The 20104-nt window shown below is 33.8% G+C and overlaps 1 protein-coding gene across 2 annotated transcripts in view; it reads left to right on the forward strand.

Annotated features, from left to right (window-relative positions):
* Positions 1-400: 400 nt before the first annotated feature.
* LOC106465072 (peroxisome proliferator-activated receptor gamma coactivator-related protein 1-like) overlaps positions 401-20104 on the forward strand; it is a 48050-nt gene continuing 28346 nt past the window's right edge. Inside the window, exons 1-3 of one of the 2 annotated variants that reach the window (XM_022392883.1) lie at positions 401-509; positions 3350-3449; positions 12341-12478. In XM_022392883.1, the coding sequence (XP_022248591.1) occupies positions 508-509; positions 3350-3449; positions 12341-12478 (240 nt within the window). In that variant the 5' untranslated portion in view covers positions 401-507. The remainder of the gene's footprint in view (positions 510-3349; positions 3450-12340; positions 12479-20104) is intronic. The other variant, XM_013925270.2, reaches the window with a different exon arrangement.

Genomic DNA, 20104 nt, shown 5'->3' on the forward strand with positions numbered 1-20104 from the left:
CGCGCATGCTTCCAGCGTCGCGTGATTTCCGCTGTCGTAACACTATGATATCACCACCAAGTTGCCAAACTTCTCTAAAATATAGATCAGACTCCTTTCCTAATCAATTACAAATATATATGTCTTGATAAAAGAGGATCTGTGCACAAAGGATCACAAATAAAGTGTAATAAACTTAAAATAACAAAACTTAAAAAAATACAAATATATATGTGTAATTATGCACAGAAAAGTGTTTCTATTTCTACGTTTCACATTGTGAACAAAATAACTTGAGAAGTAAAAAAATATACGTTTTCAAATTATATAACAAAAAAAAATAAAATAAAACGAAAGCGCCCAAATCTCATAGAATGCCATCTTCTGTTCACATGCAGTTGTTCTACTGACGTCATCATCCAACCACGTGGTCACCTCGAGGTTACGCATACGCGTTTTAAGTTGAGGAAGCATGGTTGAGGAATAAACGAAGAATAAGTAATCTAACAAATTTTATATATAAACAAAATGTAAGTTTTTACGGTTATTACTTGCTTAAGCTTTTTACTAAATTTTTTATTTTCAATGTATTTAGCGTTTAGTTTTAACTAATACTGTTGTTTACCAATTTAGTACAACAAACATGGCAAATACATAGTTAATTTCTTAAGCCTAAATTGATACTTCGTACATGTCCATTTTGTTTCTGTTAGATAAATCTACAATTTTGTTTAATATGAACTAATACAGAAAAGTATAACTTTCTCCGCCCAATTCTCAAATATAGAAAAAAGTAAAAGATTGTTATAACTTACCCAGATTTTGTATGTATATCCATGTGTCATGTATGAGTATGAATGATGTACACGACATGCACTGACGCAGCTTGCAAAGGCTTCTGCATGGTTCAGACCTAAGTACAACTATAACTTAGTATAAGACTCAAGAGAGATTTATATGTATATATTGTCTTGACTTGTAATATAATAGTAAAAAAAAAATATATTAAAATTAAAATGGTAACATTATTAATAACTCACAATTACAAGTAAGCCTTTTCTCCCCTCTTTTTGTATGAAGCTAACTAGAAAGCAAAATGTATATAAAAGGGTACAGCTATTGTAATTTAAAATTTTGGTAAAACAATTACTGCAGTACTAAAGAAAATAGAGAAGAGGAATTCAGGTGATAATAATAATATAATATATGCAACTGTGTACTAGTACCAGTGATAGTTCTACTTTGTCTTGGATTCAGTTCATTAATTTTTCCACTTGAATTTGGTTAATTTACTCGAGCTTTTATAAATTGATAGATCAATGATGATAAATCTGCTTTCCTGTTGATGCCAACCTCACTTTTGTTTTCAAATTGTTTATGCATGTTTAATGAAACATTTGAAAGTTTGAACTATATTCTTTAGGGAGAAATTTGCAGCTTAAAATTCAAAAAAAGCAATTACACTTTTATAAGTAAAAATAAGAAGCTATTTGAGAGCATTGTAAAGATCTGTTACAAGTAGGGTTACAAAATGTCAAGACTGAAGAACTAGGATATTGTTTCTTCCATGTGGAGTAACACTGTAACAGCTTTGAAACAGATTGGATTACAATAACACATTTTTTAAAATTTTATGAATAATATGATACAACAATTGGTACATGGAAAATATTTATGGGAAGGTTTTTGTTGTATAAACTAATAATCTAATAGAGCAGGTCTTTATTAATTATTGGACATCAAACAACTTTTTGGCCCGTTTAGAAATATGAATTATAAGCTACGTCTTGATGCCAAGTTTGTTGACAATGATAGTAAAATAGTTTATTTAGGCTTTGAATGTAGCTCCAAATAGGTCATAACCAGTTTTCATTTGACAACCTATCCATCCATGTGAGCCTTATCAAAATATCGTGACCTTTCTTGCAATTAAGTTGATGCCTAATAGTCTCACATTTACAGTTTAGACATGTACCCACCTCAGTGGCTAACAAGGCCTTGAATGATTCTTTTATAGGGCCTGATTTCAGTATATGAATAACAAAGTGCTTTGATTTTAACATTTTAAAAATGAGTTAAATTGTGAAATTTAAGCTTCGAACAATTATTAAAAAAGAAATCAGGATTTTCCCTACAATTTCAGAAATAGGATTAAAATACTCCTGGATGTTAAAATGTGAGGGTGAAACAAGTGTGTAATAAATAGAAATAGGCATTCTTTAGTCTAAAAACCAGGTGGATTATTGTTCACACTCATCATCAAATGTTGATCACCGAACATGCTGCTTGATAATCTGAGTAAAGACGTGATTCTTTTAGTTGTGAACTGTGTACATACAAAGGTCAGACTAATCAGCAGTTCGACCACAAATATACAGATCAATCTGATAGCACTTACTTCATCGATAGCTTTGTGACTGAGGACTGAGAAAACCTTGAGTTCAGCTGTTGTTTACCTGCATTAAGCTATTTTGTTGAGTATACTACAAACATACACATAACACCCGCTTTAAAATATGTTTGATATAGTCAGTTACTCATAAAAGTCAGTAACTGCATCATAGTACATAACTAAAATATCCTTGTATGAATGTACCTGTATGACAAGATTTTTGTGTATGTTCTGTGTATGAAATACTTGAGGTTACATGTTATTGAAAACCATGGTGAATTTTAAATGTAGTAGTGCACAAATAAGTTACGATATTTTACACTAATTTTTTTCTGTGTGTCAGTTTTTTGAACGGTAATTGCAGCAAAGTAAATGAGAAGTAAAACATTAACTTGCTTAACTAACAATATTACAACTGATTGATTATAACAGAAAATTATGACAGATAGTTAACAAGCTTGGCCAGGTGAAATGTTGAATTAATAATTATGTTAATATATCAACAAGTTTACTTTAATATTTACCAGTTATGTATTCTGTTAAACTACTTTAAATTTTCTGTTTTAACATGAAACATAAGTACATTACTTTTATCATTCATTCAGTTTTGAAGTAAAGGCTATTTTGCATCATCAAAATACATACACCAAATCTGAACTGTGGCTTAAAAAAAGTGATTGAAGACTTCTAAATTAAAATGTTATTAATATTTCATATATTGAGGACTAAATTTTTTTCTGTGGAACAAACTGAAAGTTTTCCTCGTGCACTCTGTATATTTGAAAAATGATTAATTAATGAACTTGTTCTGCTTCAGTCCACCTTTATTATAGTATAGCAGTTTTGTTTATTTTTTAACAAGCACTCAGTGTGAAAACTTGGTCAATTCTCTTACATTTATAAGCATCATATTTCTGTGTTATAGAATTTGAAAACTATTAAACTTGTATTTGATAGGTGTGTAAATATCTTTTACAGGAGTAACTTAGTTGGTTTTAGTGGCACAAATGGCAAAGGCTTCCCTGAACACTTATCAATAGAGCAGCTGAGTCAGCTTGACCACCACAGTGGAACTCAGGTTTGTTTAGCAAAACAGTTTTGTAATATAAGTTAGGAGTACTAATACATAATTATCATTGCAAAAATAAAAGTTTATATATATTTTCTTTACTGTGAGATACATGGAATGAGCTGGCTATATGTAATTGGTCATTTAAAGACTTGTTTCATATTATGTCCAGTAGAGTAGTTGAGTTAGGTCAAGTAGAACAACGTAGATTGATATTAAGATTGACAGCATTTTTAAGCATACATTATACCTATGAAAGTTATGTACATGGTATGTCAAAATTAATCGGGTAAATAAATGTATATGTTTTATAAATTGATTTTTATTTAATTTGTGTTTTTTTACATAATGTGCATAAAAGCTGGTAATTGTAATATCATTTGTAAGTAGCACAAAATCTTCATAACTTGATTATCATTCAGATTGTTAGGGTAATTAAAGCTGTTCTGTCTCGTACAGTTCTGCTGCTCACAACATACCAAGTTTTGTGATTAGAATAGACACATTCTTTATGTTTTTGTAGAAAAACTTAGTGTTAGCCCTAAATAATTTTCAGATTTTTGATTTAGCTAAAGTTTTTTCGTATAAGTCACTGCCCCAAACAAATATTATTACACGCAACCAACTGTTATAACAAGTTGTAACACTCGGAAATAAGTAAAAAGCAACTTGTGCTGATTGTTCTTGAACTCAGGATTGTCAGCTCTTTGTCCTCATCCCAAACAGATTACTTCTTTAACATTGAAATGTCACTTAAAATCCCAAACAAAAACTTGAGCTTCAAGAATCAATTGTTACTTGAAAATCTAATGTTTGTGCTGCATTGTCAATTATTTAAATTAATTGTTAAAGATTAGCAGAGTAATAGTAAAAAATAGTTGGCATGTAAAATTAACTGTATTCTCTTATTTTTCATTCTAACCAGAATTTTCTGAATACCATCACATGTGTGTTATGCATGACTTCAGGTAATATCTTCCTAAATAAGCTGAACACGTGCTTCAAAGTACATACCTGCAACTACATCATCCACACATTTCATATGTTATTGAAATTGTAATGCTTGTCTTTTTATTGAAGGCCATATCATATAGAACTGAAATGGGGATTAAATAAACTCAGGAAACAAGACTTGGCAAGAGTTAATAATAACTATTTCAACATGCTTTGTTCTACTGGGCTCTGGGACCATAAGTTGAAATGTAGATCTGTATTTTTCAGTTATGGAGAAGATTTAAAGTTTATTGTACTAGTACACATTTTGTTTCTTGATTAGATAATTTTTTTAACCTGCAATGCAAAATGTCTATATGATACTTTAATGTAGAAATGCTTACTTATTTTTGTATATGTGCCTTATATTTCATTGATTTAACATACCGAGACACGATATAAATTAGAAGAATTCTGAGTTTAAGCAACTTGATTTAGTCTTGTTAGTTTTACCAAATCAGTACAAGATTGCATTTGCAGAAGTGTTTAAAAACATTGGAAGTGCTTGAGTTTGATATTTATTGATGTTTACAAGAAGTTTCAGTAAAGTAACTGTCATTTTCAACATTTCAGAACTTCTGTTTTAATTGTGTCATGATTACCATACTTGTGTTGATTACTCACATTGTAAGAAGTATGCATTTGGAGTTTTATTACCTAATGGTTTTTATAGAAGATTTTGTATGCTCATTAGTTCTAGTATTTTTAATGACAATGTGAAATAATTAAGTTATTGTAATTTTTCCATTAATTCTTGAGCAAACTTGAACACTTGTGCTTTTGGTAAATCAGGCAATAAGATCATGCTCTTAAGGAACTGATGTTTTTGAGTTAATTCCATCTTGGAATTTTGCTCTTGATCAAAATGTATAAACCATGAAAAATATTTGTCTTGTTGAAGAAGGATATTGTTGTATAGTAAGAAAAAACATATTGATATTATTTATAATAGGCTTGAAGTTAGGCCTAAAATGATTTGATATTGAGAATCATATTTAATATAATAGTGATAACATTAGCAAGTCAGAAGCAAATAATATTTTGAGTGCGTTGTGGGATTCTCATTAATAGAATCACATATTAGAACTGGTGAATGATGGTGATTAAATGTGATGCTATTAAATATTTGTTCACAAATTTATCAAATCAATTTTCATGTGAGGATGGTATGTTTATTAGGTACTAAAGCAATGTAATTTCTTTCACCACAAGATATTGTTTTGTACAGCACTTTATAGACAAATACAATTTTAACAAACTTATATTCCTAAAAAAAATAACTGATTACATTTCATAGGATGTCTTTATCCAATACATGATCAGAAGGAGCAACTTAAAGCAGTCTTGAAATTCAGAACAAATCTTTACAGCATTGTATAAAATAAGAAATAAGAAAAAAGGCCATGTTAAATGAGGCATGTTAAGATGTGTGGGTTTTCTTTTTATGTTTATAGATTACTTTCAAGCAATTCTGCCAGTAAACTTTTCCCCAGTTAACAAATCACTTATCATCTACTTGTTGACTAATAACTTTCCAAAATATACATACCTCCACTCACACTTATAGTTATTTCTCGATCTTCATCTTTGCCATCTAAACATCATGTTTTCTTGCTCCAGTCTTTATATCCCACTCGACAATATCTAATTTGCATAACTTTACACTGGCCCTCAAATGCCCTCTGTCCAGGTACTGTATATAAGCACTGTATGTCAACAATATCAGCACTTTTTCTCAACAAAGAGCTAGCACTAGGAATTTTGTTTTGTGGTTAACATTTTTTTGAAGCATTTTGACAGTAGTCTGTTGTTCTCTTTTCCCCCATTTCCAGTATTTTTTTCTTTTGCAGTTCAAGAACAAGAACAAAAAATGTGGGTATGAATTCCCATGTAACGATTGCGGGTTAACCAGACCTCATCCATTCCTCCTTTGTTGTCTGGTGGTTGTCGGGGGGGGGGGTCCACTCTTGGTGGAGGCTGTCCGTGACCTGATTCAGGATGAGTGGAGTCCTTCGTGTGGCCCGGGTATTTTTCCCTAAGGGTTCAGAGTTGGCTTTTCGTCATGCACTTGAATATACTGGGGAGAATTTAGACACTGTTTTCTGCTCCTTTATTCACAAGAGCTAGCTCTACTACAGGCTCATCTGATCGGCCACCTTCTGCCTCTTTTCTGCAGTTAGTTACATAAGTTTGTGAAGCTTTGTGTATTAACTCCCTTCATTTTGAGTCTACCCTGCCTTATTATCAGATAAATCTCTTGGGGATTACTTAGTTCTTCCTCCTTAACCTGATGTTGCCGTGTATGCTGGGATGCTTGCAATGCAATAATGAGAGAGTATTGCTACGCCTTGCTCCCCTCATTTATCAGAACAACATGCCCTGGTTTATCATTTTCTGGTTGTAGTATACTTGACACTCAAAAGTTGGATTTGTTGTTGGATCTATGGGGTTCCAGGTTAGAATCTGTAATCTCTCTTACCAGATCTCCATTTTTGTGGATTCATTTCACTCTTATTACTGTATTGTGATACTCCTTTTCATGATTTATGGGAGTCACCCCTTTTTCAGACTTACTAGTTTGCTGGAGTCCCTGAAACTTACTTTTGAAGCCTGATTTTATTAGACACATTTGCAGTTTTCTTTATCGTCATTGGCTGTTCGTCTCTATTCTACTCCAACAGATAATTTTGGAGGATTGATCATTCACGTCTCACGGCCCCCACCTCAACATCTCATCCTATTGGTTTACTGAATTGGTTCCATTCGTATTCTTGGGGATCTTTGGATGGTCGGAATGACACCAGTGGCATCATTGTCTACCCATTCAGAAGGTCAATCCCGTTCATCCAGGATTCTATTTTCATCTTTTGCTGGTAACCAAGAACACTTGAGATTGGCTTCTTATCATCAATCTGTTTCAGCTCAATCTCTTCCTAAAGCTTCCACATTTCATCATGGAATCTTTTATTCAACCTCAATAGCACTTCATACCTGATCTTTGGATAATCGAGTTTGATGTTATAGATGCCTCTCTTCACATCCCCATAGCAGAGTCCATATGTGGCAGTTCCAAGCTCTCCCGTTTAGACTTGCTTCAGCACCATATGTTTTCTGAGTAGTACGGGCCTTTGAACAGCATCTTCATTTTCTGGGTCTGTGCACACATCACTGTTTGGAAGATTGACTTCTTTTGGCACCAGCCTATTACATTGCCAAACTACATCCACATATTCTCCTTTCCGACGTCAGAAGGGTGGACTTCATATCAGGTTAGAAAATTCCATTCTCTCACGAACTCCATACATGGTCCATCTGGGGTGTTTTTCAATGCACTTTTAGTTGAGCTCAATCTGTTCCCCTCAGACTTCATGCTAGGGAAGGTTTTGTCAACCATTTGCTTATGTCACCTTCTCCCACTGAATGGATGGTTCTTTCTGTTTTGGGAATTTGGGCTTCCCTGGAATCACTCATACCATCGGATCAGGCCCATAAGAAATCCCTTCAGTGGTCATTTCACAGCCTGTGGCTCATGCATACCGATCCTTTGGATCACACAGTCTCTTTGCTCAAACAATTTGCAGATCTCAAGTGGTTGCTGGACAGGAACAACATGGATATAAGGAGGTCTGGATACAACTTCCTCGTATTGAAATCCATCTCTTCATGGATGGGGTGCCTTTCTTCTGGGTTAGGCATTCCAGGGTATTTGGACAGACCACGAATCTACTCTGCATATAAACGTTCTCAAACTTCTTGCAGTACATCTAGTGATGTTTCCAGGTCTTCCTCTTGCACAACAAAATGGTCATGATTCATTCTGACTATTCCACAGTGGTTTTATATCTTTCTTGTCAGGGAAGTTCTTATTCTTAAGGTCTTGTGTTTCGAGCTTTGTGTCTTCCTTTTTTGGCTAATTCCAATGCCATCCATTTTTAGCTTGTCATGTGTCAGGGGTTATGATTTTGATAGCAGATCACCTTTCTCAATCCCATTAGAATCTTCCACCAGCATGGATGTTCCGTCAGGTGGTCTTTCAGTGGATTTATTCTCAGTTTGGCTCTCCAATGATCGACATCTTTGCAACCCATTGGAATGCTAGCTTACAGTTCTGGTCTCCCATTCCACGTCCACAAGCTCTGGTGATAGATGCTTTCAGCCAAGACTGGACAGGATTCCATTAGTATGCCTTTCCTCCTATTTATCTCTTACCCCGACTCTTGTCTATAATTCATTTTACCCCATGTTGGGTTCTCTTGTCAGTACCTTTTTGGCCTGTTCAAATAAGGTTTCCTCTTCAGTTGCTCCAGGAATGTTTATCATTACCTCTTCATTCATCCTTGTTGAGACAACCTCAGTCCAACACTCAACACCTGGACGTTTAATGACTCCAGCTTCATGCATGGAAGTTATGTTGTTCTTTGCCCAACCATAGGGGTTTAATTTCTACAGTTTCCATTTATTTGACTATATCTTCCATCAACCTACTTTGGCAATCTATTGATAAAAATGGACTAATATTGTCAGTGGTGTCTTTGGTGAGCCTTCAACCCACTTCATCCAACAGTCTCCATAGTTTGAAGTTTTTTGACATGGATTTTTGAAAGGTTTGGTTTCTACCTTGCATTATATACATCCTTTGCTGCTCCCTTTCACTCTTCTACATATGGGAAGATTTGTTTACTCCTGTGCTATCTCGTTTTCTGATCCTTTCATATTCTTCATCCCAAACGACTTTAGATTTGTCTTCATTTGTTATCACTTTATCCTTTTAAAACCTATAGCCCCCTGTTCTGTGTATCACCTTTCCCTCGAGTGCAGGTGTTCCGATTTATTTGCCATCCCTGTTCAGCAGACTCTTTCCTTCCACCTATTTTTTGCTCTATCCAGACAGATCCTTCCTACTGAACACTCGCTGTCAGAGAAGGGAATATATTCTTTTTTCCTATTCTTTCCTAGGCATTTCTGGTCTTTACAGTCTATCATACCCAGATCTTTTGTGTCCAGTTAGAGCACTTAGATGTTTTGTGGCTTGGATGGAACTGTTCATGGACCCTATGCACCATTTTTTTATTTAGTGGGATACTGCAGAGTCCCTGGATTTATCTCCCATTACTTTAACCAGGGGACTTTAGGAGTTGATTCCTATAGCTTATTTGGGATTATCTGTTTTAGATCAAAATATACTCCACATCACTTCTCACCAGATTTGACATCTATCAATGTCATTGTCCGCTCACCTGAACTTTTCTCTGTGGGATATTTTTCGGGCCGGTATGTGGACTTCTCTTGACTACCTCTGCTAGATTTTAACAAGGAGATGTGTAACTTTCTTACTTGATCAACAGTTTTTTTTTTCTTCTGGGGTCCGTCTTTATTTCCTTTGGATCCCACTCAGTGGTGAGTGTTTTTAATTATGCACTGCCAACCTTTATATTGGTTCATGGTTGCAACAGGCACTGACGAGGTGAGGTGTTTCATAAGACCATCTAGATGCAATTCTGTATGGTAGTATTATCTCACAATACAAATCCAATGGACTGCTACTCATAGAGTATTATGAGTAAAACTGCCAGTCCCTGCTGATCTTAGAGCTGAATCAATCAAGATTGGTTTGCTTTTAAAACTTAGGGAATGTAGTTCACCTGTTGCACTGCTTCCAGAGACCTGTTTCTCAATACTCCCCACCGCATGCATGTCTCCCTACTGCTTCTAGTAGAGCTAGGGAGTCCTTACCACACCCAATTCCCAGTCTTTGGGGTGGTGAACAGAGGATTTTCCTTTAGGGTGTTGAGTTTTCTCCACTCTTGGAGAAGAGGGCAAAGTTGAGGACCTTCCTACCTGGGTTCCTGGAAGTTTTTCCCAGATGTCAGAAGGAGCAGGGCCAACCTATGCGGGAGCCTACTTGTAAAACTGGTCCAGATTTGATGCTTATCTATCCGGTAGAGGTGTACTTGGACCATCTTATGAACACTGTCATGTCTTTGGTTGTTCATGCATAGGGGTCCACTATATCCTTGTAAATCCAAATGCAGTGCAGTCCCATCTTAGGCCCTTGGTGGAACAGTGTTCCATGTCCTCTCCATAATTACATGAGTAAGTGGAATTCTCCTTGTGTACTTGGTTTGGGAGTGAAAATGACTGTTTGTAATCCAGACCAGATGAGTTCTGGACCTTGGGTGGAGTATGGCATATATGATCCCATCAATCCAAGCCTGGGATGTTGCATTTTTGACTTCTTCAGGTTGATCAGAAGGACTGTCCACTCTGGTGTTGCTTTCTTTCTTTTGTAGATCCAGTTGTTCAAAATGCATCATTCTGTGGCTGCTGGTGGGGATCCTATCACAAAGATATGTATATATTTGCAGTTCAATTGCTCTTGCCACCTATGGGGAATATGGGTACCATGACCCCTTAAATCCTGCCCTGAGTCGTGGAACCTTGGCTGTATGGTTGGGGCTGGCCCATGATACTTACTTGTGTAATATTCCACTCTTTTCACTTTTCTGTAGTTTTGGATGTAGAGCATACCTGTTCTGGATGTAGTGCAGCTTTCCCTGCTTGGGTATCACTTCTCATGGTACACCTTTGTTCTATGCAGATGCTTTCTGTATGAACTATGCCCTCACCAGCCCCTCTGACTTTTCAATGTTGGATTCTAGCTGTAAGTGTCAGCAGAGGTATGTATGTTTTGGAAGTTATCATTTTCCTAATCTGAAAATGTATTTCCAAACATGCTTACCTCCACTGACACTCTCCCTCACTTCCTCCCCACTAATAGCCAGTATTAGTGACCGGGATGGGGTAAGTCTAAAAAAAGTGATTATATTGTCGACATACACTGCTTATATACAGTATCTGCATAGAGGGTGTGTGAGGGCTGGTGTAAAGTTTTGCAAATTAGATATTGTCAAGAGCAGTCGAGTGGGGTATAAAGACTGGATCGAATGAACACGATGCTTAGATGGTAAAGATGAAGATCGAGAAATAGCTGAGTGTCAGCGAAGATAAGTATGTTTGGAAATACATTTTCAGATTAGGAAAATGATAACTTTTGGTTACTATTCTTCAGTACTTGGACAGTTGGCATGAGTTTAAAGAAAAAAAGTTATGTTTTGGTGATGTGGATAAATTAGTATTTTGGAGAGATGGTTGTTTTTCTTTACAGTGAAAGGTGTGAACAAATGGATAATACCAATCAAAAGTAGCATCAATTGAAAGATTTCAAACATGCACCTCTATTGACTGTCTAATATATATATAAATATTTGATTTTTTATGTATTTCTTTATGTGAGACTTGTGAAAGGAGGTTAAGTCTAATAGACAGCATATCCCCACTGCAGTGTGGGTCCTACTTTTGCAGTTACCTCCAAAACCCAGGGCACATTTTATATCTCACATTATAGCCTGCACCCTGGGGATCCATATAATTTATGCAGTCTTTAATTTAAGTTTGTTTTTGTTTGGGATTGTTTTGTTTATTTAAATGCCATTTATCACAGGTTTGGATTTGCTGTTTTTAACACAGTCCTTTCTTTTGATTTTATTTTGCTTGTATGGTTAAGTATTAGTCTTATATACATGTGTGTGTTTGTGGGTAGAACAGTATAGAAGAAAGAGAACACTCTGGTACAGTCTGTCTGCATGGAATGTTTGTTATTAGGAAACGAGCCACACACACACAAAAACAACAACAATAACAGCTCTTAAGTATTACAATTTTGTGTGTCACAAATAGTGCAATCATTCCTCTGTAATATTTATTAGAGTGCACTTAATATAGCGTGTGTTGTATGTAGATAGTTGTTGTTTACTATTTGTGTATAATGTTGGTCATTGTTAGCCAGACTGCATCTAAAAATTACTTTGTTGAAGTCAGTCTTATTAGAACATTTATTCTGTTTAAAGAATGATCCACTTGTTGAGAACCCTGACTCCCTGCTTGACATCATCACCCAGTCCTTGCCTGATTTCAGCAGTCATGAACTTGACCAGTTGAATATGGCACTTGGTGACAGCGATATTAGTTGCTGCCTCCAGTCTCAGGTAGGATTAATTAAACTTATTCATTGTGCAATATAACAATTTAAGTGTCTATAATTTAGAGGTTTATGTAATGTTACAAAAAAAACTGTCCGTGAAATTAATTGGTGCATTTGTTGCTTTCATGTAGTCATTTAAATAATTACGGTAAGATGGATCTAAGTTTAACCTAAAGAATTGTGGAGAAAATTAATGCTGCTTAGGGCATCTCTAGCTTAACTTGTCAGTTTTTGTTTCACTGTAACCCAAGTAATGTGAACCTGGAAAATCCAAATAATTTAGTGCATGCATACCTTGCATTCAAGAATTATACATATAAAAGTATGACTTGCATGTTTTCATGTATTTCTATTCATTAAATATTTAATTATTTTGTAGAGGTAGACTCTTACGTTAACTTTTTTGAGAATCTTATTTATGTGCAACCAGTGACTAAGACTCTTGTGGTGATATGAAAGACTTTAATGTGGTAAGGACTTCATGAAAAATTTAATCCAAACTTCTGACACTGATTTCCCATTGCTACAGGAATGAAATCAGTTTTTAATTTCATTTATGATACAAAACCTGTATTGTTGCTATTTTTATTTTGAAATAAATGTTTCCTTTTTAGCGACATTTCTAAGTATCACCATGGTGCTTCTAATAATGCATGTAGTCAGTGGGAAGTCGTGGGCGCCCAAGAAAATTTTCAGTATAGCACCACCATCCCTTATTTCATTACAACTCATGTGAGAAATAAGAGATGATAGTTTCTTGGCTAATATAGACCTATGGTTTGGGATGAGCAGAAAAAAAATTGATAAATGTGTTGTTTACAAGTGAGTCTCCTTAGAGGTGTACCAAAAGAAAACTTTGAAAATTTTTTTTCTTTGTGAATTACAGTGAAACAGATGTTAATGCAAAATGATAAAATACCAATTATAAAATATTTTTGAAATAAATTTGTGTAAAGAGTTCCATATGGCACCCCCACCCAAAAATTGTAGAATTGCCTGGATAAAAAAGATTCTGAAAAGGGTTTATTTTTAGGGGCGTATTAGAAAAATTGGGGCATTTGTGTGAATACATGTGGAGAACATTATATTCTGATAAAAGTAGACTTTTTGATGCCTTTATACAAGATATTTTCATCAAAGTAATATTTATGTATTAATAAATCATATTAATAGTATGATCTGATAATTTTAATACATTATTATACCACTTACTTCATTAATTAGATGTACAATCTTCTTGGGGATAAACTTTACATTTTTTTTTTTTAAATTGAGTGGGGGTGCCATATGGAGCTCTTACCAATTTAATTAATTATGATTATTATTTAGTTTGATTTTTATTTTTGGAAATTTGATTTAAATAAATAGCTTGCTCTTATTTAACATGACGTTTAAGGTCCCCTTTGGCATATATAGGGCATTCTATTCACAAAATTAAACACTAAAAACCACAAAGCCAGCCCTTATTATTGAAATATTTATCAAACTTTCTCTTAAACTCCCTTAAATTGACTACATCTACCACATCCAAAGGTAATCCATTCCAAAGATCAACAACCCTGTTAGTAAAAGTTGTCTTAGCTGAAGATGATTTTTACCCTGCCAGAGTTTATTTTTGTCCCCTAGTATTACCATTCTCTCGATTAAGTACAAAAAAAATAATAAAGATTCATCAACACTGGGTTTTCTTAATCTTAAACATTTCATTTGGATTCCCTCTAACTCTTCCGTTTTCAAGAGAATTTCAAAGATCTTAACCTATCCTTGTATGACAACTTTCCTACCCCAGGTATCAACCTAGTAGTCTTTGGCCTTAGCCTTTCCAACAATTCACTGCCAATTCTAAGATAAGGAATCCAAGATTGAACACAATATTTTAAATGTTGCCTAACCAATGACCTGTATAATGATATTATAACCTATTTAGACTTTTATTCATTATTTTGTACATACAACTTGAATCCCAATATCCTGCCACTAGCAATAGCACATTGCTTGGATGGCTTAAGAGACAGATAAACCAGAACACCATGATATTTTTCTTCAATAACACTGTTCAGATTATTCTCTTCAAAATGATACCCATAATTCAAATTGTGATATTCCACTTGCATTATCTTGTATTTATTATAATTAAGTCATCTGCTATTTATTTGCCCAACTTGCCATATAATTAGTCCTTTTGTAAAGCAGCAGCAGCACCCTCACAGCCAGCAACATCCTAAATTTAATTTCATCAGTTACTTTAAATAATCTATTGACTATTCCTTCATCTACATCACTGATGTAAATCAAAATGAGCAGAGGTCCCAACACTGAGCTCTGAGATACCCCACTTGTGACATTAATCCAGTTTGTCCAGTTTGATTGAATTACATTTATAACAGCCATCTGCTTTTTTCCATGTAGCTAATTTTGTATCCAGTGGACCAACCTATCATCCACGCCTATTGAGAATGAGAGAACGTTTTAACTAGCCTTTTATGTGACACCTTGTCAAATGCTTTTTGATAATTCGGTTACACTACATCCACATCTGTACCTTCATTGGCACAAGTATTAACTTTTAAAGGAACGTCAAAAGATTAAGGCAAGATTTTCCATTTGTGAGACTGTGTTAACTATATAACAAAACTTGACTTTGTAAAATGTCTTTGCAAAGCATCTTTCATCAGACTTTCAAAATTTTTTCACACTGCTGATATAAGCTAGACTAATATGACTATAATTACTGGGACAATTTTTATCATCTCCCTTGAAAAGAATAACATTAGCCAACTTCCATTGTTCTGGCACCTGCCCACGATCCAAGGATTTCAAAAAAACAAGTGGCTGACAAATCCAATCCTTAATCTCTTTTAAATCCCTTGGGTAAATGTTATCTGGCCAAGGTGCATTATCATTCTTTAAACTTTGTAATTTTTTTTCTTCTTCTTAATCAGCTCAGAATGTGATCATCTTATTCAACCTTGTTTCCATCTAGCAACTGTTCAGGTTGAGGAATATTGCTTAAATTTTCATCTGTAAAATTTGGAGAAAAGTAGAATTCAATAACCCAGCCTTCCTATAGTCATCCCTGCTATCATCCCTCAAAAGCCCTACTCTCATCCCAATATTTTGCTTACCTTTAGTGTATTTAAGAAATCTTTACTACTTATTTTCAGATTTTCAACTGGTTTTTTTTCATAGTTTACTTCCTAAGCTCCCAGTTGATCAACTTTTATCTTCAATAATTTTCCAAATCTCCCATTTACTGCAGTAAATTTAAACTTTTTTTTTAATGGTCACTTACACCTGCATATTTCTACACCTCTACCCTGTCAATTTTTTTATTATTAGAAGTTAACTATAAATCTAAAATAGCATTGTTCTTAGTTGGTTCTCTAACCAATTATTGAAGAAAATCATCCTGAAGAGTTTCTAAAAGCCTGTCTTTCTCATGATTTGACTAACATTTCCCAATTTGTGTGTCTGAAATTAAAATCTACTACAACTATAACCTCATTAACAGTTAAATTATTTATCTCATTGTAGAGTTTCTCATTATTTCATCTGGTGATCTGTAATGGATTCTAACAAAAAGCCTTCACCCCTTATAACTACTAACAGAAACCCAAATTGATTCAACCTCATTGCTATCAGCTTTCATATCCTCAACTTGATCAAGCTGTAATTTTTTCTTACTCAACCACTCTACAATTCAGTTAACTAGTTTTTTCACAAACCCTTCAACTGATGTGATTTCCTTAGATAATTTGCATTTACAAACTTGTTAAAACCCTTCTAAAAATATGTACACAAGTCCATATCCTTCCTATCATCCAGATAACAAGTAGTGCTCTTGACAAAAGTTAACACAAGTAAGGTAAGATTTAGAAAGCTTCTTTCAAGAGAGATGTGTTCTTACCACAGAAGTAATACTAATGCATCCATAACTTCCAGGGCAACTCTTATCACTTCATAGTAAAATAGGAGTAACATTAGCAATTTTTCAGTTCTCCAGCATCAGTCCATGGTCTATTGACTACTAAAAATGAGAGAGGCTTGTATGTTTGACCTTTGACTTCCCTTTGAAATATGGAATAATATTGTCTGGCCTTATCTATATTTAGCCTGTCTTTATAATTACTAAAAAAGTATAAATATTCATTGGTCTTCAACAAAAATGTCATTATTCCTGTATTTTTCAAATACCTTTATCATTATATTTCTGTACAATGAGTATCTCTGATTAAATTGAAAATAAACTTGCACAAGATGCAGCATACTCACATTTCTCTTTACATAAAACTGAATGTGTTTTTAATATGAATTAAAATATGAATTAATATGATTGAAAATCAACTGTAATTGAGGTAATTAGGGCTACTTAAAAAAAAAATCCTACATGTAAGAACATTCATTACTAGAAATATTGTTTGGTGTCACTAACTATATATTACTAGTTAGTAGTAAACAAAGTTTAAAATGAAAATGTAGCACATTGTGAGGTTTATACATAAGATTAATATTCCTATTTCAGAATAATGTATACACAATAATCTTATGCATTAACTTGTATGGTATTTAAGTATTTATATGTTGAAGTACTATTATTTTTGAAATGGCCATGTTACAGTCAAAAAAAGATTCCTGGAGATTTTGCATGTTCTTCAAGCTGATGAAACAGTTCTCCAGTTCTTTTGGAGAAAGAAAATTCATCTATTCTTTGTAACATGATTTTTTAAACACAAAATAACATTTGATAATTTGATTTGATTTTCCTGACAAAATAGTGTTTAAAATGGATTCAATTTCCAAATAATGTGAGTGACATCTGTTAGTTCTATTAAAAAAAAAAAAAGTATTTGTACTAATTTGTTTGCATGGAATCAATTCTGATGGTGACAATAACAGTTCTTGTTTCGGTGTTAATAACAGTCATTTATTATTAAATCCCTATGATCAGTTTTGGATGTGTATATTCAAGCTTAGTTGTTCTTTGTGGCTGGCTATAATGTACCAAACATTTATCCTTACTTACTTAATTTTCAAATTTAATATATTTTGATGAGGTTATAAACAGTAACCAGCAGTATTAATAATTTGGATAAGAGTAGTAACAGACATAGTACACAAGATGACATTCTACAAAGAGGCTCAGTAAAAGAACAGTTTTTGAGCTTCATTATAGCTGAATAACCACCTTCAAGATTCCAAGAGAACAGCAGCTTTTGCTTTCAAAGAAGCTTCTTTTCATTTCCAATTTTCTTTTTTGCTGTCATGTTCTTTTAATGATCATATTGACTATATTTATTATATTTGAAACACCTTTTCACTGTAATTGCAAGTAATAGGAGATATTGCTCAGGGACTAAATTTGGGCAGAATTGTCCTGAATGACCTTCTGGCTCTTGACGACTCAAGCCATTAGTGTTCCTTGTCTTCTAATTTGAATATCAAAGTGGATCACAAAAGGGACTTCCATCTCTTTAAAACTCCCAATGTAACTACTACATAGGACCATCTACTGATGTTTCCATAGTGTTTTCTTTGCTTTAAAACAGGAAATAATACAGAAAACAAATTTTACTAAAGTGATTTATATAGAACTGCAGATATCAATATAGATATAATAAACAGAAGTGTTTAGATGAAAGTTATGGTTGTTTTTGTATGTAACAAAACTTGATGATTAAGTATAACAATCATTTTGGCTAACTCTTGTCAGTAGAAGATACCAACTAATTTTATAGGATTGAAACAAACTATTTTTAAATCTGATCTAACAATTATTTGTTTTTAAATCTTTCTTCAATTAGCTCGTAGCTCAGAATGGCTTAGAAGCAGAGAGACACCTTCTTTGCTGTTTATTTTCTCACATTGACTTTAGTGGTGATGGTAAAAGTATTGGCAAAGATTTTCATCAGGTGAGATATTGAAATTGAGTTTTTTGTTATCTTTTAATATTCTCCTATAAAGCCATTGTAATATTAATCTTTGGAGAATTGGAATATGAAGTTGAGTTTTAATATACAGGGTGTTTCAAAGATCTTTCCTATTTTAAAATTGAATCATTAAATAACTAACAAAATAGAACCATGCAGTTTTCAACCTCTTCTAACCCAACTCAGACAGTGAGTAGTTTTACTTCGTAAATGCAAATTTATATTTAATTAATTCTCACAATATTAATTACAAAAATATTTTCACAATTTTCTGAAATATAAGAATAGTAGAGTAGTACAATTAATTGTTGGCTAATACATAGTTTCAATTAAACATAACATTTAAAAATAACTAAATTTCACCTAGTTCTTCAAAAATTAACTTTGTTACTTAGCTTAGTTACTTGACTGCATTAATCTCTTAGCTTATGTTCCAGTCTACTATACTAAAACTGGAACTAATTACAACTAAAACTTGTTTCATATTGGAGAGTACTGCTAGTTTCAAGATGGTACAGGTGCAAGGTTCTGGCTCAAGGCTAACTTGCTTACTAACTCAGTGTGGCTGACTTATGCCAAATAACTAGCTTGATATAGCAATGGGTTTTATATTTCACTCTTTCAATACAAGCATTGCTGATTAGTGATTACCTCACAGCACAATAGAGGCACCATACAATGCAGCCAATGAATTTCCACCAGAACACATAGACCATACAGCATGGTTTCCAGTTAGGTCAGATAACATTCTTCATTGTCAAATGTTTAGGCTTACAATCATTTGCCTAGTCACCCACAATTATTAATGTCTAACTTATGAAAGGTTCTATTCATTATGCAGTTGCTTTAATCTTGGGTCACTCAATGGGAGATAAATGTAAGATTCACCAGCTGTTTCACTGCTGTGTTCTGTTCACTTCCTGATGGTGATAACTGATTCATCCCAGCTGAGCTAAAGTTTTTCAAATCTGATGAGGAATCAGTTTTAAGATGAAAAGCTTAGACAGCTTGAATGGATAACAAAGAAAAGTTTAACATAGAAACAAATGTACAATGTTTCAACTAGGTTTTGTCATTACCCATTCCAGCTGTTCCCCAACTTTGAGCTTAAGCACACTTTTCCATTCACAATCTGCCAGAAATGTTGTTGAATAACCATCCTGAGTAATTTTTAACAGTAACCATGGTTACCTCCCTAACTTGTGTCCAACTGCAATTTAGGAGATATGTGGTCACATTATCATCTTGAATAATTAGTAATATTGACCAGAGGTACCTCCTCACTTGTATCCAATCAAGGAATTTTTTCCAAACTTCATGTGAAATGTTTTACCCTCCCGTGTTCACAAGAAAAATTTTTACAACCATTTTCCTAAAAGATTCATAAGCAAGACATCTCAACCAAGGTTCAGTTCTTCCAACCAATTTGAAAATAATTTTCCAATATTGATAGTCGTATGTATCACATTTCTCCGCTTGAACATTGAGATGCCTCAGTCCATTGAACAGTCCATATCATTAAAGCTGTACATACTCCTAGTAAATTATAATTATAGTATCTTCATGAAACAGGAAATTAGGACATCAAAAAGGCTGTATGAGAAAGAGTTGGCTGAAAATGTAAAAATTAACAGTATGGTTTTCTTTAAATACATTAGGGGGAAACAAAATGTTAGGATAGGGATAGGACACTTGTAGGGATG

This window comes from Limulus polyphemus, unplaced genomic scaffold (genome assembly GCF_000517525.1).
Source record: "Limulus polyphemus unplaced genomic scaffold, Limulus_polyphemus-2.1.2 Scaffold1827, whole genome shotgun sequence".
In the NCBI taxonomy this organism is placed as follows: domain Eukaryota; kingdom Metazoa; phylum Arthropoda; class Merostomata; order Xiphosura; family Limulidae; genus Limulus; species Limulus polyphemus.